Raw genomic sequence first — 22,307 nt, 5'->3', positions numbered from 1 at the left:
GGCTGGTATGGAGCTGACGGGGCTTCTGGCCCCGCGTAGCCGCACAAGGAAAGGTCTCTCTTTGGGACCCACCTGTCTGCTCCGGGAGCTGGGAGTTCTCGGCGCCTCCTGCATGAGGCAGCGCCCAGGGCACTCTTGGGCTCCTCCTCTGAGCCGCCTACTACCCTGGCCTCTCTCCTTCCTCTCTGGTCTCTCCTCCTCTTCCTCCTCTCCTTCCTCCTCCCCTCTTCCTCTTCCCCTTCCTCCTCCTCCTCCTCCTCCTTCTCCTCCTCCTCCTCCTCCTCCTGCGCCGCGCGACCAGGGGGCGCCACAACAGTACTGGACCACGGCCTGGGGTCGGGACTGGCAGAGGCCTGGGAGGGGTGGACAGAGCGTTCAGGATTCCTGTCCTGGCCCAAGAGCGAATCTGCTCGGCTCCATGGGCGGTAACCAGCACTCTGGAAAGAGCAAGCGCATGCATCCCTGGCTCCCTCGGGTCCGCAGTCCCGGAAAGGATACTTGGCCCTGACCCTGGGTTGGGTTTTGGGGTTCATATAAACTGGTTAATGAGATTAAACAGGTCCGGGCTTCTCATACAGTGTAGATGCTTGAAACCGCCCCTTACCCCCTTCTGTGTGACCTTGGGCAAGAGGCTGAACCACCAGTCTCAGTTTCCTCTTTTTTAAAATGGGGTTGTGAGACAATTAAGTGACTAAATAAATAATGCCTTGGTAACAGTGCTGTGCATGCTGTTGGTACGCACCCATGCTCTGGCTAGGAACTGTGCTTTCCTGCTGTCTGAATCCAAGCCCAAACCCTAACCCCAGTTCTTGCCTTAAGGTCTATTTTACGAAGGTTCCACGCAGGCACCTTTGAATAGTGACTTGCTGTGATGCATTCACTGAGACAGGTCAAGACAGTGGCACGGGCCCACAGAAGCTGAACCCTTCTAGTTTCCTCCTTCCTGCTCACTTACCTACTGGCCAGCCTCAGCATGTCTCCCTCTGATAATGCTGCTTCCTTTGCCCCACCCCCATTGAAGGACCAGCAACCATATGTGTTTGGCCACACCTGTTCTGAGTGGCCCTGAACTGCCGTGTGATTTTGGATGGGACACCCTTATTCTCCTAAAGAGAGAAAGTCTAACCACAGTGATTTGGGTCTCAAACAGAGGCTTTGTGCAGGACAGGCCCAGGCCTGGGGCTTTGGCTAGTGAGTACCCTGCTGATCTCTGTCTTTTTCCTCCTGGCCAGACTGGGGGATCACAGGTGCTAGTTTAAGGGAGGGGAAATTGAAACACAAGGAGACCTAGGAGAAACCAGAAGGGAAAATTGGGGGACTTGGGGGTTAGGCAGACCTCAGTGGTGTGTAGTTCCACCCCTGAGGCCAGGTGTTGGGGCAGGCTTCTTCACATGGGATGTCCAGAACCTTCTCTGCATCCTGGGCTTGGCACAGACAGTGGCCACACACCCTCAGCAAGAAGAATCCTGTTGTTGGAAGCAGGATTTTTGCAGCAGCTTCAGAGCTGTCAACCATTGTTTTGGAGGGTTTCTGTTGTTTGTTATTGTATTTGCTACTTTCTCAGAACAGCATCCCTTGGCTTTTTCTATGGAGCCAGGTGGATCAGGTGGGGCTGACTCCAGCCCTGCGCCAGGGCCAGGCACACAGCCTGTGCTTGGCCAGGCAGAGCACTGTGTCCCCCTGACCACATCCTGATTAGAGAAGGAATGGTCACATGCCCCACACTGGACCAATGAGAGTCATCCTCAGGACTTTGGCTAGAGCTTCCGAGAAGGACGTGCTTGCTGGTAGGAATATTAGCCTAGAGATACTGGCAGGTACCACACGGAGGATGAGGTAAACATAGGACAAAGCAGAGCTGAGCAAGAGAGAAGACAGATTCCTGAGGACCATACAAAACCCAGATCCAGCCATGCCCACAGGTTAGGTATGCCCCTGGGCTATCCAGACAGAAGTCTCCATGAATTTTCCTGTTTGACTTGTGTTTCACTTGCAGTTGAACATCTTGAAGTCATCTGACCATCTGGTTGAGCAAAGACCATAGCCACCATTTCTGGATGAGAAGGCGGAGACTTGGGGGTCTGGGACACATGGCTCATCAGAGGTGGATCTGACCTACGGTTATCGCGAGTCTCTGCCAGGGGGTTCCTGTATCCTCTGGTCTCTCTCCTGGTCTCCTGTTCTGGCCTTCCTCACCAGTGACTCTGGAGCCTCCCAGCCCAGAGATGCCCTTGACTGTATGTTCTCTGGGTCTGTCTTGTCTGTAATTGTACCTCAGGGCCTGCCATAGAAGCTCTTGGCGAATGCTGGTGGAAAGAATGAATGAGTCATCAAACCCCCTGTGGCTGATTGGGGTTTGGAGGGGTTCAGAAAATCAGGAACTCACAGAGCTTCCCCTCTTCCACCCTGCCCCTGAACTTGGCATGCACGACAGCCTCTTTCCCCTCACCTTACCTGAAATTTTGCTCCAACCCCTCGGCCCTTCCCTAGACAATCTCATTCATGAATGGCGGTATTGGCCCGTCTTGGGTAGCTGAGTGAGGGATGAGCTTCCACTCTAACTCCCCTACCCTGCCCCGTTGCTCCATTCCAAAGGCTCAGGCACCCCGGAACTCCTTTCAGAAACACACCCTGAAGGGCCATGGCTGCTGCCCACCAGCACGCCAGAAGTGGTGAGTGAGAAGATACCGGAGGAGAGGGCTTGCTGCCGGGCCATGGGCTGTGCACCTCCTGAAATGTGCAGCGGCACATCTGCCCGGAGAAAAAGGGAGGTGGAATTGCAAGCTTCGTTATTTTTACTTTTTGGTGTTGAGGGGCCATCTGTGCAGGTTTGAGCTCATCTGGAGGAACCAGGATTTGTAGATGAAATTCAAATGCAGGATTGCTTTGCAGGCTGTCACGCTGAGACGTTCGCCCAGAGCTGGGGCGGCAGCGCTGATATTTTTGTAGCGGTGGAGAGTCCAGAAGCTGCTCGAGGTGAGTGAGCACGTGGGGCCCTTCCATGGGAGCATCGTCAGGCCCGTGTAGCACCGGTCGGTCTTCTCAGCACTGGTGTCACCAAGGGTGCCAGGAGGCACCTGGACCACCAGCTGGGCAAACTGGCTCCCACTGCCCTCCAGGAGGACATCTGGAGGGTAGAAGGTCAGGGGGGCGGAGGTGGGCAATGCCAGAGTGGGACGAGGAGGATCTCTGACCCCCTCCCTTGTCGCTCGTTTCTCCCAAACGACCTCCATGGACATGCAGCAGCACATCCATTCTTAGGGTATGCCCACGGCCCCCAGTGCCAGCTGCAGGACACCATGATTCCTCCTGCATGGAAATTCCAGAACTGCCTTGTCCAAGGTGCAGGAGGAGTTGGCCACCCCCCACCCCGCCTCTAGTTTCCCACAAACCAAGGCTGTCTGGGAGTGAGGAGGTGTCATTGTGAAGTGGGGACAGGAGGGTCATCCAATCCCCATTCTAAAAGCCCTTTCTGGGGTATTCCAGGTAAGCATCCTGGCATGGGGCTCTCATTTTAACTATCGGCTGCTCACAGCCTGTGCACCACCCCACACATCCTGTGCTAGTGAAGCTAATCTACAAACAACAACACAGGCATCAGGTGTGCACATTTGCCTGGTTAATTTGTAATAGGAAACATTGTTTCTGGCCCAGATGCTTTCCTTGGGCCTGTCCTGGGCCAGATGTGTGCAGCAGCCCGTGATGCGATGGTCCTGGAGAGACAGAGAGCAGGACACAGAGGTTTAGCACATCTCCGTTCGGAAACTCTTCGATGCCATTCCTGACCACTCCTCCCAGGCTCCAGGGTGGGAGGGCGATGACAGACGCGGGCAAATGCTTGGTGGCTCTTTCCGTCACCACTGTGCTCCAACACACACACCCTTTCCTAACTTATGCCAGATAATGAAATCTAATGCCAATAGACAGGGATTGTGGGAAGAAAGCAATCCATAACCTACTTTTTTTTCTTTCTCCAAAACGAATGCTTGGGGTGAGGAATGTGATGTGAGGTGCACCAAGAGGGGTCCTTTGGCTCTGAAATACTGCTTCAAACACACACTCGCACACACACCCTGCCCATCCCTCCCCCCAGAGGACTCCTCACCCCTGTCAGAGAGAGTACCTGTACAGGGAATTATGGCAAAGCAGAATGGGGGTGGGGGCAGGGCCTGGGGACACAGCAAGTGGCCACTGCCAGGCAAGACTGCTGCTGGCATTGCCAGGGTACAAAAGTGATGGGGAGAGGGGCCCAGAGTAGGCTCTTCCAGGGCCTTGCTGGGCTCCAGGCTCACGCTGGGGCTGACTAGCTTGGGCAGACAGACCTTTTTTTTTTTTTTTTTTTTTAAACACAGAAACAAAAGGATGAAATCATTAGCATCAATTGGGCACATTCAGTGTAGATTACTGACATGCCATTGTTATGAGGATAAAAGAAATATAATTAATAAAACACACCCAGCCCGCCTTTTGTGCTTCCATGAATTCTTTATTGGCATCTGCATCTATCTCATCCACAGTCGAGCCCTCTCTCTTCATTGCCCTGGACATCACTAAAATGAACCGTGCAGAAAATCACTTCCAGGATCTGGAAACTCATCTTTTTCTGCTGCAATTTGTCTTTTGATGCCTCGGTTTTCTCCCTCCCAGGGCAGAATTAGCAGTGCAGCACAAGGTTCCATTCAAGGAAGAACAAAGCCTGGCCCAAGGTCCCTCCCACTGAGGACCATGTCGAGGGCCACCCTGCAGGGCCAGTTCCCTTTCAGGCACCAGCCTTTGTGGGGCGGGGGGCTTTTTCTGAAAGTAGCCCTGGAATCACACCTGCCCCACCTCTGGCCTTGGCATGCGGTACATAGGCTGAGTGTCAAAGGTCACCCTGAGGTCACCAGGCAGCCTAGAGGACCAGGGGGAGGTAGGGCAGGCTTTCAGCCCACCTGCTTGCCAGTCTGACTTCTGCCCTGTGCACTGTCACCCTTGCCCCGCACCCAGTCTTGCTGCCTTAAAGAAAGAAACCTCCTTTGCATGACAGGAAGCAGGGAAGTTCCCTGAAGTGTACTGCAAACCTAAAAACACCGCAAACCCGTCTTTCATCACCACCTGGATGACTGAAGAGAAACAGAAAACAGCTCTTAACCCCTGAGAGGTTGGGCTCGCACTGAGAGAACATGCTGTGGCCTCCCGCTCGCTGGGCAGATGAGGAAACCCAAGCCCGAAGTAGGTAAGCTGAAAGCCCCATGGCCCTTGGGGGGACTCTACTGAAAATCCAGGAATCAAACAAACACAGTGCCCGTGGGAGGCAGCCAGGTAAAGAACATGTCCTTGGACACCAAGATACTTTGTCCTGGTGTTAGACATATTCAAATATCCGATGCTTCCAGGGAGAGAGATGCTCTGTCACTTTTCTTGAACCTTTCTATTTTCTTCACCCATACTGTTTTCTCACTTTTGCTGGAGGTAGGGGTGCAAGCTATTTGTCTTCTGCAGAAGATTGGCCATGTGTAGGTAAGGATCAGCAGCAGGGAGCCCCAAGCCAGTGGCAGGGGTGGTGGGAACTCTGGTGCCCTGCCGGGTGCTGGGCAGCGGCAGCTCTGTGTGAGCTCTCCCAAGTTGTAGGTCAGCTCAAATGCTTCAAAACCTCCTTGCAGCCCAAACACAACAGAACCCCACTTGGCAGTGCAAGACCCACAGCCCCAGACTCCTGCACAGAGCTGGAGGGGGCTGGGGTGGGTGGAGGACACAGAACTTCAGGGGGAGTGCTTCAGACCAAGGCATCATCTCACATGGACTGAGTGCTCCTTCCTTGCCTACAACAAGGTATAATTTGGTTAGGTGCTTAGCAAGAGGGGCATAGAGAACTTTCTGGACAACTGGAGGAATGGATTTGTCTGTCTAGCTGTCTTTCCGATGATGCATTGGAGCCTGAGCTTTTGTATGTTGTCCCACCCTTGCGACCCCTCCAGGAATTAGAATTCATTGGTGTGGGGCTCCTTTGCCCAGAAAAAACACTAGAACAGTAACACCAGTCTCATTCATTTCTGTTAAGGTCTTGCTTTTCGATCTTAATGTTGGTCTTTTGCATATGGAAGATAGCAGGTATTCTCCTGGACATGGAAAAGTAAAAAATTTAATGAAAGTGACTGCACATGTAAGAATCCATCCATCTCCCCATTCATTCAGGGAGAACATATTTTTAATAAGTACCTAAGTACCTGCCAGGCCCTGCAATCAGGTGCTAAGCAATGAAATCAATAGGCAAGCAATCACTGAAAATAAAAAGATGGGGGTGAGTTTGTATGGGCATGTGCCTTTTAAACTACTTAAGAGATACAATCAGACGAAGTAGCCCTGTACAAAAATCAGCAAACGTTTTGTCTATTCATATGTTACTGAATGCATAGAAAAAAATCTGGAGCAAGGTATACTCTTTTAACATGAAAACTATTAAGAATGGCATCTCTGGACGGGGGGGGTTCACTTTTGAGGTTGTACATGTTTGTGGTACTCTAATTTATTATAACAAACATGTTCCACTTCCATAATCAGAGAAAAACCAAGAAAGCTAAATAATCGCAATTTGAGGGGCGCTTGGATGGCTCAGTCAGCTAAACATCTGACTTCAGCTCAGGTCATGATCTCACAGTCTGTGAGTTTGAGCCCCGCGTCGGGCTCTGTGCTGACAGCTCAGAGCCTGGAGCCTGCTTCAGATTCTGTGTCTCCCTCTCTCTCTGCCACTCCCCTGCTAATGTTCTGTCTCTCTCTGTCTCAAAAATAAATAAAAACATTAAAAAAAATAGCAATTTGAATGGGAAGAAAAGATGGCGGTACCAAGTGCTGGAGCAGATGTGGGAAGGCAGGAACTCTCACACTCCCTGGCTGGGAGGATAAATTGGCATAATTTGGGGAATTAGCTGACGGCATCTAGTCAAGTTGCAGGAGCACATGGCCTTTGACACGGCGATTCCAGGTCTGGTAATGTGCCCGGAGGAATCCACACCCATGGCACACGTGTGCACAAGATGTTCATTGCAGCATTGTCTGTGACGGTGAAGGAATTGGTGACCTATGTGTGGACCGGCCCGGGAGGGAATATATACACTGTGAGATATTCACACAAGAAAACTCTATCACAGTTCAAAATAAATGAATCCAACCCTACATGTGTCCGCATGGGTATAACTTGAAAATAATGTTGAAAGAAAATAGGAAGTGGTGTTATTATATGTAAGGTCTGATTCCACTTGTGTGAATCTTTAAGACACTCAGGGCAGTGTTTCTGTAAGGCTATTGCTTATGGAGCCAAATATAAATGATAAAAGTCTAAAAATATGTGTGGGAATCATCCACACTGACCTCAGAGTGATTGTTTCCTCTGAGAAGGAAAGAGAGACAGAAAGCTGATGGGGCTGGGGAGGGAGACAAGGGGGCCCTTCAATGGAGTCTTCACTGGTATAGTCCTTAAAAAAAAAAGATGTGAAGCCGATTTGGCAAATCTGGTAAGTCATTGTAGTATTTTCTGAGCTTAAACATTTTTGCCTGTCTGATGCATGTGAGCTGTTTTGTTTTACCTTTCCCTGATGACTTGTGAACTGAGTGGTTTTCCTATGTGTATTGTGTATCCTAGTTCCCATCTTTCCTGAGTGTATGAACAATGGAAAGTGAAGTAAGCAGTTCCCCTAGAAGATGCACGTTGTGATGATGCACAGGTGGAGGCACCCTTCAGGCGGGTGGCTCTGCAGGTGGGGAGCAGGGTGAGCCTGGCAGACTGGAGATGCAAAGTGGGAGCCAGGGAGGCACAGGGGGAGGCGCCAAATGAGTGGTGAGCTTGCCCAGGGCTGGAATGCCGAGGGCAGTGGACCTGAGGCTCCTCCACCTTGTGCCTGGAAGGAATGATACCTGGTATGTAGCTGGGGGCCTGGGAGAGAGAAATCAGAGAAGTGAGAATTTCCTAAGGGAACAGGGCGGGGGGGGGGGGGGGGGAGGCAGGGTTCACTAAGTGTGGCAAAGATGCCCTGAAGGGTGCCATTAGGTTTGCCTTGTGGGGGTCTTGGGTGGCCTTGGTGAGGGTGGTGTGCGGTGCGTGGGGACAGAAGCCCAAAGATCGGGAGACAGAAGGTATATGTGACACCAGAGCCCAGCAAAGAAATGACATCAGTGTGGGCCAGACAAGAGTGGTCTCCTGCAGGAGGTGAGGATCTAGCTGACTGGATGGGTTGACAGGCAGAGGTGCAGAGGCAGAAGTCACTGTGGCCTGAAAAGGGATGTTGGGAAGTCCTTCATGCAGGGCCGTTTAGAAATTCCTGATGCATGTACTACAGTCATTTTCCCAGGGCACGTGGAGGCAGAACTCTGGGCTTGTTTCTTCAACTCCTGCCTCCTGACGTCGCTCTGAGCACATCACCATCCTCTTCACAAACACCAGCTCCCTGCTGTCCATACATATAGGGACATCAGGCCTGTGTCCAGCTTGACACGTAAAAGCTCATTGTGATGTGGCCTCTGTCACCTCCTCTGCCTCATCTTCCACTTCCTCCACTGACTCGTGATGGCTCTTCACTGGTTGCGGGGGAGGACAAAACAACCCCCTGTCGAACAGAAGTACTGCCCCTGCAACAGACCCGTTCTGTGCCCCCAGACTCCAGGATTCTAGCTGTTTCCTGGTCTCCCGGCTCACCTGAGCTGTACGCCTGCACCCCATTGCTTTGGTCTCCAGCACTGGGCATGCCCAGCATGCAGCAGGAACTTGCAAGTGAGGGTGCCTCATATCATCCTAGGGAAGCCCCCATCAGAATAGAACTCACTGCACAGTCACAGGTGCTACAGTTTTTGGAATTGGCATTGATCAGGAGAAGCGATTTAAAAGACAGCTGGGGGGGGGGGTGGCAGAGGGAGTATTTATTTAACGCAGGACACTATTGCCCTCCTGTCTGAGGCTCCTGGGGAATAGTACCTGGTAAGCCTGTGAAACTGAGCACATTAGTCTTCTGGAGTTAAATTTGGAATTGGGATGAGTTAAGGAAAAATCTATGCTCATTGAATACAAAATGCAATTGTCTGTCAGTGCAGGGACTGAAGTATCTGCAGCAAATTATATTTAAGACTCTATTGTCACAGGCAGATTAGCTAATGCTTGATTTTAAGTATAGGTTTCTAATGCTATTACTCCTGGTTAGCTCTGCCTGGCAGGTAACCTTGTGGAACAAATGACTGCATTGCTTGAATAACATATTTGATCAAACAGGACAATTCTTTCAAAAATTGAGTTCTCTGTGGCAATTTGAGACCTGTAATCAGCAAATTAGATGATTACAGCAGGGATAAAAATAGTCTTCTAACAATGTCCAAGGTATAAATGTGATTTGAATTTCAAAATGTTGAACATGTGGTAGGAAAATGCACGGTTGGGTAAATATGACTAGACATTATCAGATTTGATTTCTCTTTCCAACTCTGCTCTGAGCTACAGCCTAATTTTGCCCGAATAAACTCCAATCTCGTTTGTGTCTGAGTTAGAGGCTAGAAGTGGATCTCGCACTGTGCTCCAAACCTTAAAGGGCTCAAAAGCTTTACTTATCTGCCTTTAGGAACTTAAAGTCCATGTATCCCCTTGGTATGAAACCCATGAAACAATGAGCTGTCCAAGTTCCACCCAGGGAAGATGGCATTGGAAAGCCTTCGACACGCACTACCCGAAGACCAGTGTTTTCTTTCTTCGGCACGGAGGTTGGGGGGGGTGGGGGGCAGACGCCAGAGCAGCTCTGGTGAGGTCTAGCCAGCGAACTACGAGCTGGGGCAGGATGTGAGGATGTGGTTTGCTCTACCACAATCCAATCAGCCCTCATGGTTGGTCAATAAGTTACTCTTAGTTTCTCCTGTAACACAAGGAAGTTAGACCAAAGGGCCACGTCACCTCCTTCTCCGGGTCCTTCCTGCTCACCGTCTCTGCCTCAGAGTGTCTGTCCACCCAGGTTGACCAGAGCTGCCATTTCCACCCCTGATGTCTGTCGGGCATTAGCGGGCCTCACCTGGTTTTAGCCGAATTGCGGAACAAGACGGACTTGGCAGTTGGGTATGCAGAGCCAACCAGTGAAGTGTGTACTAACTACTAGCAAAAGGAGCTCCTTAAATCAGGGAAACTTGAGTTTCCTTACTAGTGGCTCTTAGGGCTCCTGGCAGGGCCACAGAAAATATTGATTATTATGAATTCCACTTATCCATCCAGGACTCATCCTTCATGAGCCCAGGTGATTCCCATGGCAACACTGTCATTTAATAAAAACAAAAACAGAACACCGATGTCCAGAAATGCAACACTCTTAAGTTTACATGTAAGGCATTCTCATCTCAGCGGATCCGGTAATGCTCCACGATACAAGTTGCCAAACAGCCTACGTAGTGTTTACTTCAAACGTGCTTTCAAACCAGTTACCTCACGTGTCAAGCCCTCACACTTACCTGAAGCTTTGAGAAATAGAAATGTTTTTCAGTGCCACAATTTTGCGTAGAAAATGCCAAGTATAAATTAACCACTTTCAGGATTTTTCCAACAAGTTACTTCCAAATGATCGCCATTTAAAATTCACTGCTTTTTAAGGTGGGAACATCTCTGCCTAAGATGAAGAAATAACTAGCTAGGAGTACCATTTGACTAAATACCATTACATGTAGATTTATAATGCATTTATTAGGAAAACTGTATTAAAGCTTAGAAAACTAGAACATCACAAGGTGAAAAGAGTAGGGTCTCTCTCCACTTCGTCTACAATATGGTACAGTTTTAAAATGGCTGTTTTTCTACTTCAGGCATGATTTTGCAAAATGAGATAAAATACGGAGTCAAAATAAGTGGGATTTATTTGCTCATTCACCCTCCCTTTTGTGAACCCATACACCAAAGCACTGCAAGGAAGTGGAACACAAAACCTGACATGACCACCACTATGAGAATGTTCAACAAAATGCAACGTGAACTGTACACATTAGGCCTTAAAGTGGACAGTGGCCTCCTCCATTAGCAAGGCCCATGGTGACTGTATCGATGGTCACAGAACAGACCGTACACTGACATCTGGCCTTGAGCTACATACAATGTTACTTTACATTTTCTTCAAACTATAGTTTTAGGCTACATCATGTTAACAAGTTCTCCAAACAAAAGTTCTTTAGGTTAAGATTTGAGTAAGGATGAAGAGCATTAAGTAACACTAATTACAGATTCTTTATGTCCTTTGGCCTGTCCTAAGGCAGAAATTATACCTAGGAATCCTCTCGGATGCAGACACGACTCCCCCACTACTGCCACAGCCCTCCAGTGAGCCGCCCCTGAGCAGGGCACTGTGGGAGAAATACCAAATGGAAGCCTCATTCCCACTTCAGGGGACCCGTGGGAGGCCTTCGAGGCTGCACCTAGAGCTCATGTCAAAACTTTTCTTTTAAATATATTTGCTTGAAAGGTGTGAGCTTCAAGAAGTACGAAGTTAAAAAAGAGAACCTGGGATAGCCACATTCAAAGGTGACTTCTAACTTAAATGATCAGACATAGCTCATAAAACCAGCTGTCTCAAAGACAGTGTTATCTTTATTAAAAAACGGATAGACATAGCAGCACTTACAAAATAACAGTTCATAAAAGGCATTGTATATTGTCAACTGATAGTGTGAAAAGGGCAGGCCCCCAGCACAGCTGGTTGTGGGCTCCACATCACAATACTCACAACCACCTGTTCCACTCAATACGACACAACCCAGAACACCCAAGGGGAGACCAACAGCAACGTGGCACTCCTCGACTTCAAGCCTTTGTTATCTGTGTGAATAGTCAATCAAGTCAAGTATCACCCTCCTTAGCAGCATCTGGAGCACTCATTGGTGTTCTGGAGGTGGCTGGTGTACTTGACCCACTTATTTAAAAAAACCTAAGCGTTCAATAAAAAACACTTCTCCCTGTCCAATGCCATCCACAGAAACACTTCGGTTGTGGAAGAGACGTGCTCTTCCATTTAAATGTCTGTAAAAGCTAATGCGGGCCTCTGCCGCGGTGCACAGAAGAGAACTTGGAGCAGGTACTTCTGCACAACTGTCTTTGGTGGAGAATGCTGGTGTGGTCACGCTGTCCCCTGCCCACTGCTCTGCTTCTTGCTGCTCTGTGGGGGAGTGAGGACCCCGGTGGGGAGAGGAGAAATCCTGTTTTGTTCAGACAATATGGCTTTCTTTGCTTGGGCTTTGTCCTGTTAAGAACAAAAGTGAGAAATGTTAAAATGGAAGAGTGTATCCTTTGGGCTTCGCGTTCTGTGTGCTCTTTTCTAAGGAAATGAGGGGAAAAAAATAGCAAAGAACAATCTAAAAGTCTCTGGTCTACATGCTATTCAGACACAGCATCTACTGACCACAATTTTATTTTTTAAGGAACCAAAAGAATTGGACTCTTTCTGGGATATCTGGAGCCTGCCTGAAGAAAAGTGAAGAGGCTATTTAAGCAGTTTTTTAAGGAATTTATCTGGGAAACGAGGAAGGCTACTGACCAGCAAATCCAAGCTGTTTATATGGGTCTGGATGTTGTGTGCATCTTCAGCAGGAACTCCCCTGAAGTGCTTAAGTTTTGAACTTCCTGTCTCCCTTATGACCATTGCAAATGGAACCATCCACTTGACACACTTCTCTATATCACACCACTGATACCCTGCAACGAAAATAAATTTTAGACTCAATTGGTTTGGAAGTTTAGTACACCTTGTGAATGGACCGGAAAGCCAACGTACCTGAAACCTTTTGCATCAATTCAGAGGAAGAGAAATGATACAAGGCAGAAGCAGCAAGTACACCATAGGGAAATTCTAAGCAGCCAACATCCAGGACACAAAGATCTAAAAGCTATGGAGAAGAAAAAGAACACTGAGGCAGATGGCCAACATACATCCCTTCTAGAGTTAATCTAATGACGGGGTAGGCAGCCCCACAGAGGTAACAGAGCCACTTACCTCTGCAATCTGTATGAAGATTTGCTGAGGATACTGTGGCAGGAGCACTTCATATAAATCATTTAGATATGCAACCTGCATATATACATTCAGCCAGGACACAATGGTCAGGGGACTTAAATGCCACTTAAGGGCCTAAGGGAAAACAGACAAAAGAGACCAATGGTTGAGAAAAGAAAAAGGTATTTCTGCTCCCCTTGGGCCTCTAAAGGAGTTCAAAATGAAGCCATGTTCCACGCCACAATGTGTCCAGCTGGAGAACACCTAGGCAGATGCACTCACACGAATGTGGAAAAGCTATTATGTATGCATTTTTTAAAAAGGACTGAAAAATTAACTTGTAACATACCTTCATAATGATTAATTCCATGCTAAGAATTTCCTCTCCTGAACAAGCCCCATCTGTAACATACGCAAACTGGTGCAGCTTTGGAGGATAGATTTCCTAAAAGGAAATATAAGGGAGAAACAACTAGTAAAAATCTCTAATAGTTTTAACTTATAATGTACATCCAAATATTGTTTTTAGTATTCTACCAGGAAAAGAGAGAGGGAGCACCATGGAATACATATAGGGGCTACTCTGCTGGTCAAAATGTGTTCACTGTGAAAGAAACAACTCCCCCCGCCCCAATAAAGAAATGCATAAACACAACTTCTATTCAGTGGGGAGAGTTTTGAAATTTTCACCTTTTTAATACCTTTAGCAACATGTTTGCAAGTTAGGCCCATCCATCCTTCTAAGCATTCCAAAATTTTTAATCCTCTTGGGTCAAGTTCAATTTTTTGGCTTAAAGTAACTACATTAACTTAAACATTTTATAGACTCACTACTTCTCTCACTTCTTGGTTAATTTCTAGCCCTTTCTGCATGTATCTTTACTTTAGATGACCTCAAATTAGAAAAACGTAGACAAAAAGTTGGCGTCTTCCAGTAATCTCAGAGGATCTCAAGAAACGGCATATGCCACATAACATTTGAAAATGATTTACCTCAAGTTTGGCAGCAATAAATAAAGATGAAATCCCAATAAGCTGTAAAAGTGTTTTTACGATATTTTGTTGTGTTGCCATATACCGATCAAAGAAATCCTGTGCCAAGTAAAATGTCTCTCTGTGAAGTTTATAGACTTCACACACCTGAAAAAAACAGTAAGTTTTAGAACAGTTACTTGAAAAAAGAAAGACAAAAAAAAAACACCACAAAACCCAAAAACCAAAAAACAAGCAAAACATAAACATTTGTCATGAGTTTTGGTGAAGGACAATATAACCAAATCAGGAGAGACAGAACTTTGCTTTTCTGAAAGGATTGTTACCTTGCTTGTCCCCAAGCACGCACACAATGAAAAACTAGAACTCACATACAAGGATTAAGTGTTCTATGATCTACATTAATAATAATAATAGTAAGAGCAAATGTTCACAGGCACGGGAAGGAAGGTATGTTCATCGCCTGGTACAGCAGCATTTTCATGGAAAAAGTGTGAATAATTATCTCAAACTGTAATATCAGGACCATGCCTGCCCTGCCCACCTCATAGGATTGCTGAGAGACAGGGGAAAATGGTGTGCATGAGGGAGCTGAAGAAGACCAAGGAAATATTAGACCTCAACTGATCACCACCATCAAATGTCTATTTATACATATAAAACTGCTATTCCTAAACAGGCCTTCCCATGTGTAAGTGTAATTCATGGGGTTAAGGCGCCAGAGAAACAACAGAACATTAATAGAAAATTCCATCAATCACCAAACAGTATTTCTAAAGTCCAGGCTAGGGCATATTTAAAGTCAGTTTTCATAAAGTAACACAATTACAATCTGATCAGAAGTGAAACTAGAGCTTCTGTCCTCTCAGGAACAAACTCTCAAACCTGTGTCACCCGGGTCACAACTGGGCACACAGCATGAGCGCCACCTTTCCCACACGCGTGCTGACTTCCTGGCAGGGCTAGAGGCTGAGAAACAGCGTCACTGCACGCAAGCCTCAAGTATTGTCTCAGCAAGGACAAAACGGTTACCATTCTTTTCTATCTTTTCAATGGTATTACATGACTTTTTTGACGGACTTTCAGAGAAAAACCTTCCTTAAAGTATTTGGCATCAACTGCATAATACAAATAGAACTTCCCAGTCACAACATCTAATCAGTTGAAGTGTGGGAGAATGCAGCACACTATACATCTAATGCTTCAAGGAATTATAAATTGACCCAAAGGGCCCAGAAAGTCTATGTGCCATAGTGGGCCTGTGGATGGCACCTGCAAGGCCTCTAGTTTCAAGCAGGCCTGCCAAAGAACTCAGTACAGAAAATGTTAATATTTTCAGAGACCAATAAAGAAAAGCGAATTAATAATGGTAAAAACAGCTATCTTTTCTTGCCTATTATGTAAGCTGCACTTCATACACACTATTTCTAATCCATATAAACTCTGCAAGGAAAATACTGGTAGCAAATATTACAGATGAGAAAACCAAGATTCTACGTTAAGTGACTTGCCTGATGAAGACACATAGATGGTGGCAGCAGGGGATTTGATTCTAGGATGAGCATAACAGGTGTAATACCCCTGGACACACACTTTCCAAAGAGTACAGAGCAGTTTGTTTTTAGGCAATATTTAGGCATGCAACTTCCTTATGTCCTTTTCCACAAAATGGATCTGCCTGAGATGTCCTTCAACATCACAGAAGATGTTGAACATCCCATTTCTCATCACCCAAGGCTCACAGAGGTGTCCAGGAAGCACCCTGAGGCACTACTGAGTCACCCACACTTCCTCTCAGAAAGAGGTACACTGCCCATACAATATCGCTTTTTATGTTTAATTACCCATCAAAATATGTAATACTTGTTCTTTTTCTTAATTCATTTTTTTACTATTTATTTTTGAGAGAGCAAGAGAGAGAAAGACAGACAGTGTGGGGGAGGGGCTGAGAAAGAGGGAGACAGAGGATCTGAAGAGGGCTCTGCGCTGACAGCAGAGAGCTTGATGTGGGACTCAAACCCATGAACGGTGAGAGCATGACCTGAGCCCAAGTTGGGTGCTTAACTGACTGAGCCACGCAGGCACCCCAGTACTTGTTCTTTTGATCAATTGTTGCAGAGAAGTACGATAGTGTGGCCAATAAAAGAATTAACCGATATATTTTGTTAAGAGGATATTCTGTGGGGAAAGGGAAATGGATTCTAAAGAGTTAAAAAGGAACAATGTAAGCTCTCTGTTAAAGATAAGCCTGTTCATATATTTTTAAAACTTATGATAGTGGCTATCAAATAGCTGTTATCTGCATTCCACTGGATATATTTAAAAGTAATTTAATTAACAAAGACCAAATATCAATATTTACAGTTAAGTGGAAAATAGAACTTCTGGAATTATTTGAGCTTTGAAGAAAAAAATTCGATGCCAACTTAAAAGCAGATATCTAAGAGGTAAAGAGACTTCAGAAATTCTAAGGTAGAATGCAAGCAAAACGTTAAACTGCTGTAGTATGTATACCACAGCCTCAGAGACACAGAATGTGTCGATGGGATGAAACGCACAGAGATCATAACAACACAGAAGATTCCAGAAGTGGTCAATGCTTCCAGTCAGCAGGAAGACTCAAGCTCACCTCCATTAACCAATCCAGAAGAATTGCTCGCATTTTAGGCTGCAGGAGAGGGTGCCGCTGCATAAAGTGCTTATCCCTTAAGTAGGTCTTCTCCTTGTTTAACATGATTTTCCAAACCTCGTCTCTATTTGCCCAGCTACAAAACACACAACCAAGTGAAAAACAACAGGTAGGTGTCAATATGCATCCATTCTAACTCGGTGAGCTTGAGCACAAGGAGGAAGAGACCTGGAAAGCACGTGGTGGTCAACTTACTTCAGTATAGGCAGTGGTGAGGCTCTGGAGGGCATGAAACTCTGAGGCCCACAGGTGGAACTAGGGTACGTTGGCTCATCCTCTTCTTTGTCAGGTGTAGGAATCAAGGAGCAGGGGTTTTCACACACTGAACTGCCATCCCAAGGCTATAGAAGAAAAACGTATTTTTAAATGTTTGACGCGAGCCAGCTATTTTTGCATTCATTGATTTGTAGAACAGCTAGCAAAACAGAAAATGCCTTAACACTGCAGAGCAATCTCCAGACCTAAATATATATTCTGGCTTCAATTAAGATGAATATGGAACAGCGAAGGAAAAGCCACAGTGATGACCCCAGGCTTTCGTTTCATTTGTCATTGACTTAGGAGTCTATACAGTAGATATCTAAGAAAACTCCAAAGTCAGTAGCATTTGGATCCTCCACACTGTCACACTCATAAGAAGTACCTGAGCAGTAAGATGGATGCAAGGGGGGTTAAGCTAAAACACCAACACCTCTTACAATACAATATGAACCAAACCGAACCACAAATTCATTTGCAGGCCAGTAAGACACTGTGCATAATTTCTGAAGTGTCTCGTGGGATTATCTGGTCACAACTCAAAAATTTGATTAACAAGTACAACTAATTTACAAAAATTTCTTAAAAGTGAAAGAATTTCCAATAAAAGTATTTAGTTACATAAGCACTGCATATTCACCAGTTACGCTTGTGAAGATCAAAAATGTAAACTGATTACCATCTATATTTGAAGTCTCCCCATCTGAAAACAAAAACCCATCGAACGTGCATCTTTCGGCATTACATAATGGGGACGTTTTGTTTTCCTTAACTCAAAACAAAACAGAGTATCTGCCTAGTTAAAACCAAATCCAGGAATGGTCACAGGATATACTAAGAAGTCTGTGGAGACAGAAGCCAGATACCCCTGAAGACCCTTGAATCCTGCCCCCAAAGTCTTGCAAAGAATAAGATTCAAATAACTGACAAGTGAATAAACCATAATTAAAAACCCAAACAATTTGCTTTTCTTGTAAAGATTCCAGATCCTTAATATTATTCAATTTTCAATATTTGGAATATACTAAGGTCATTTTGCCATTTAGAAAATTTTCTCTTTAAAGCTACTCTGTTTATCATCCTACTCTGAAAAGAAACCTATGATTGACTTTTTTGAATTATAAAGAGTGATTGTGTTGACAATATGGCAGGTAACAATCCCACCAGCACGGAAGCCTTGGCATTTTTTTTTTTAACACAGACAGCTCATGAAGGTTGACTAAAGAAAAGCGACAATGGGATGACTAGAAATAAGCATGGGGGGACTTGGGCTCCAGGTGCTGCCTGGAAAGTATGGTAGACGGAGGCTATCACAGCACACCAGCCACTTTCAGAGGAAGCCAGAGCACTTTCCATGTACTAAGAGAGCAAAGCAGGATAAAGCTCTTCTCCACCCAGGGTGCAAAGAATTGGGCATGCAAATTAGCCATGACAACCCCTGCCAACAGCTGTTCCAGAAGGGCAGCCTCCTTTTCCAGCTCTAGTATCACGTGCTGGTAGCATTTCCTTGACTCAAAAAGGGTCACATTACAAGTGCCTCAAGTTGCTCTTCATTCAAGAATAAATTCTAGTTTTGAAGGCAGAAGCTGGGTGCCACCCTCTACAGCCAGATGGCCGAAATAGCGGAGAGCAGGCTTTGGGGGATAAAATGGTGGCAGTTTCTAACCTGCAGGTTCATAGACAGATTGTGTGAACCACAGCAGATAAATGGTTCTGAAAGTTGGCCCTTAACTTGAGCCTATACCGGGTCTCAAAGGAGGCGAGATCGTCCGACTTTAGGAAGGAATGGGATAAGAGCAAGAGACCAATTTTCACTATTTGTAATCACTTCAGACTCCTTATGCCACTTTTAAATAAGAATAGAACTACTTATGTAAAATTAGGTTCTGCGAAGTCATTCATGGAAAGTCCAGCATTTCACTCACACAAAAGGTCAGGTCTTATGCAAAAAATTAAACAAAATGGATGTGTTAAATGGATTTTAGATAAAAGGGTATTCTTTTTGTTAAGAAAGGTCTGAGGTAAGAATCAAAGGTTCTCTGAGGTCTTGATGAAGCAGTTATAAGGAAGTTAGCGTAATGGCTACAAGTGACTCAAGGCTACTGTACTGTGTTGAACTGTAACTCCCGAGAAAAATTGTGTGTCATTAATAGGCAAAAAGGTTGTGTTACCCCAAAACTCTAGCTTCATGAATCTACACAGAGAAATAACAAAAGACAACAAATTCCTCTAAACAGATGGACAGTTTTCAAGCTATCTGCTCTACAAAATGTGCAGAAACCTGTTGTCACTAATCTCTGAACAACCATGAAAATTCCTTCTAGTTAGTGGGAAATGATATGGCTATTCATGTACCACAGTTATCAACTGTCCGCAGTTTAGGGATAGGACCACAGACAGCCCCACTTAGGCACCCTAGCACCTTGAGAACACAAACTATTCTAAAACTCTAAGAAGTCAATATGAATGCCTTTACTTCATTCTCAGTTGGAAATTTCAATTCAAACAGCTGGGAAAACAAGCAACCTTGAGTTTCACAAAGTGGAGATCCATTTTATCATAACCCACAAAAATCAAATTGCTTAAGGTTTTTTGTTTTTAAGGAGAGAAAAAGAAAAGGAAAGAACTGGGATGCGCTGTCTCATTTCCTTCCCTAAAGTGAATGAAGTATTTCTTCTTCTAATAGAGAAGGAAATCATCAACCCCTAGTTCAATATTCGGTGGACCACCCCAGAAATGCTAATTCCTAAGGTCTTATGTGCAGTCACAATTGTTACTGCAAACCCACTGCTTTAAAGCCCTTCACTCTTCCAGAGCCAGCTATGGCTGTTGCTTACTGCCCAACAAAGTGATGTGCAGCCCAGTGCTAACCTAGTTGGAACCATTGCCCTCAGCTCAAATAATACTCCTGCTCAGCTTTTATCCATGATAGGGTCAGAAGGCCCGATCCACTAGTTTGGAGATACGTTGCTTCCCCTGCTAGAACCATTAACTATGGTCTCCAGCCATTTCTGGAGGTAGAGAGATAACACAAGCTTTTTCTGGTAGGAGCTTCTGATATTGTAATGATATCATGAGCACGCAGGAAATTTGGCGGTAACTCCATGAAGGAGAGGCAAGAGAAGTGGACTAGTCAATTGAAAAAATGTGTTGAGACACATATGTCATTACACAGAATGTTCCACTCACATTCTGGCTGAGGCCAGGTGGAGCCCCAGACAGCAGTGATCATTGTAGGTAACTGCTAGATGGGCTGAGAACTTCCAGAAGGGGGGAAAAGTTAGAAACCTGACCTAAAGGGGGGGTGGGAGGGGGAATGGAGGTCCTTAAGCACCATGATGGAAAAACAGTAGCATGGATGGGGAGAATTCACGGTTGCTTATGAACACACACAAACACCCATCATCATACCCAAAGAGCTCTATGTCAGGAGCCCTCCCCCCAGTTCACCAGCCCAGAGACAAGGCTCTAGGATGAACTCCGCCCCTGATTGCACAGGACTCTGGGTTACTTTCTTCCTCTGAGTCTGAGTTTCCTCAAGGGCAAAAGGAGAGGACTGAGTTATTTGATGTCCATTCTGGTTCTTCCAGACATCAGCGCATATTTGTAATCTCAAAGGTGCCGGTCAGGAACACAAGACCTCGCTGGAATCCCAAAGCTGGCAGAGGTCAGTGCCACTGACAGGCAGAGCTCAGCCATATGTACTGCGGCCAAAGGTAGAGAAAAACCCTTCAGCAGGAGGGTTTTGGAGACTGAGACTCAATGTAACCCACAAAGAGCAGGAGGCCCTCCACCTAGGCCCAATTAGCAACTGTACCTACCTGACTGCTGCACTGGTTTCTCACAGTCCTGTCAATTTTTGCAATTTCTTCATCTGGATCCTGCAAAAACTAACATAAAACAACCCCCACCCCACAAGGAAACACACCAAACAACCCAAAGACAAAAACAGAACAGAGAGAAAAAGTTGGTTAGGTTATAGGCACCATTTCTGCCAAATGCACCCCATTAACCCCCTAACAATAAACATGTGGTGGATGGAGCCCAGTCTGGTACCCAGGTAAGATTGTGGGGGGGGGGGGGTCTCCTCCCCCACCTGTCTCCTTTGTACTCACAACAGCCACATTTGCCTTTCTTTTCCTGGAGCGAACAGAGACATCGGTGCCACTTTCCTCTTTCATGGTGTCCCGTTCCTTTGCATCCCTGCAAAGCCAGGGTGGCACAGAGGTCAGGGTGAATTCTCCCCAAATCTAGGTCCACCCCTCCCCCACCGCTGAACACCCTTCCCGTCCCCCCCCAGCGACCGGGCCACTCACCTCTCCCTTCTCTCCCTCGGCATGGCTTGGGGCGTGGGATCAGATCTCAGGCCTTGGGGGCACAAACCGGGCAGTGGGGTGAGGAGGACCAGAGGTGGGGGGCCAGGGCCCGCCGGCCCGCCCCGGACACCCCTCCCCCTCCCGCGCGGGCGGCGGCGGCGGCGGGAGCCTCCCGGGCCGGTCAGGAAAATGGCCGATGGGCCCGGGGTGGCCTGTCACCCGCGGCGCCGCCACCAACCCGCGATGCCGGGTCCGAACCGGGGGTTGAGGGGGGGGCCCGGACGCCCCCCGGAAATCCCCTCCTGCCCATCGCCTTCTTTGGGGCTCAAGCTGCCTCAGTCTCCCCCTCAACACCTTCCCATGGTCCGTCTCTGAGCCACCCTACAGGGGCACCCCACGCTGACGACTCGGGGACCTGGCGACCCGGCCTCGCCCCACCCCCACCCCGGCCCGGCCCGACCCGGGCGCTCTGGGAGTCCTCGCCGCCGCACCGTCCCGCAGCCCCGCGGCCCCACGGCAGGGCCCTTACCCAAAGCCGTCTCCGCGGCAGGCAGGCGGCACGAGCTGAGGCCCGACGCAGGAGGCAGAGGCGAGCGGGAAGCCGGGAGGCGGGAGGCGGCGGCGGGCCGAGCGCGCGGCGGTGGCGGGATCCGCGCCTGCCCCCTACACCGCGCTGGCGGCCGAGCCGGCTGCTCCTGCGCCCGGCTAAGAGCGGGACATTTAAAAATCCCTGCGCGCGGAACCGGCCCCCGGCCCGCCCTCGCGCCCTCCCGCCACCCTCCGCCCCGCCCCGGCCGCTCAGAGCCCCTCAGCGGCCGCCCGAGGGCCCGGGCCCGCCCAGCAGCCGCCCTCAGGACCGCCCCGCCGCGGCGCAAGCCAGCCGAGGCGCTCCGAACAGACGGGGGGCGGGGCCTGAGCGGGGGGCGGGGCTAAGTGACAGGGCCTGCGCGCCGCAGGGGCGGGGCCGGGGCCGTGGCGGGGCCTGCGCGGCGCAAGCTGCGGCGCCGCGCGGGGCGGGACGCGGGAGGCCGGCTGGCGCGCGGTAGAGGGCGGGGCCGCGTTCGGGCGGGCGGGCCGCGG

The 22,307-nt window shown here is 47.7% G+C and overlaps 2 protein-coding genes and 1 long non-coding RNA gene across 5 annotated transcripts; 2 read left to right on the top strand and 1 right to left on the bottom strand.

The window, feature by feature from the left end:
- The first annotated feature begins 4,591 nt into the window (after window positions 1–4,591).
- LOC128313218 (uncharacterized) lies at window positions 4,592–13,626 on the top strand. Its single transcript, XR_008293590.1, has 2 exons — window positions 4,592–5,215; window positions 12,400–13,626. It is a non-coding gene; the product is annotated as an uncharacterized LOC128313218 (long non-coding RNA).
- CCNE1 (cyclin E1) lies at window positions 11,541–22,028 on the bottom strand. Of its 3 annotated transcripts, none has more exons than XM_053210393.1 (12): window positions 21,757–22,028; window positions 21,228–21,279; window positions 21,027–21,114; window positions 20,733–20,792; window positions 16,849–16,994; window positions 16,594–16,729; window positions 13,965–14,111; window positions 13,321–13,416; window positions 12,972–13,106; window positions 12,753–12,864; window positions 12,516–12,673; window positions 11,541–12,221 (listed from the first exon to the last, which is right to left on the bottom strand). In XM_053210393.1, the coding sequence occupies exons 2-12, from the start codon at window positions 21,248–21,250 to the stop codon at window positions 12,099–12,101; spliced, it is 1,224 nt and encodes a 407-aa protein (XP_053066368.1). In that variant the 5' UTR covers window positions 21,251–21,279; window positions 21,757–22,028; the 3' UTR covers window positions 11,541–12,098. The 3 variants fall into 3 exon arrangements, with proteins under 3 accessions (XP_053066368.1, XP_026900443.1, XP_053066369.1); XM_027044642.2 differs by having other exon boundaries at window positions 20,733–20,801; window positions 21,757–22,027; XM_053210394.1 differs by lacking the exon at window positions 21,228–21,279 and having other exon boundaries at window positions 20,733–20,801; window positions 21,757–22,027.
- On the top strand, window positions 21,249–22,273 carry LOC113595292 (basic salivary proline-rich protein 2-like). The gene is made up of 2 exons (XM_027044619.1): window positions 21,249–21,260; window positions 21,302–22,273. Exons 1-2 carry the CDS (start codon window positions 21,249–21,251, stop codon window positions 22,271–22,273), a joined length of 984 nt encoding a protein of 327 aa, XP_026900420.1.
- The last annotated feature ends 34 nt before the right edge of the window (window positions 22,274–22,307 follow it).

Source organism: Acinonyx jubatus, chromosome E2 (genome assembly GCF_027475565.1).
Source record: "Acinonyx jubatus isolate Ajub_Pintada_27869175 chromosome E2, VMU_Ajub_asm_v1.0, whole genome shotgun sequence".
NCBI lineage: Eukaryota > Metazoa > Chordata > Mammalia > Carnivora > Felidae > Acinonyx > Acinonyx jubatus.
This window is presented reverse-complemented; position numbering and strand designations above follow the sequence as displayed.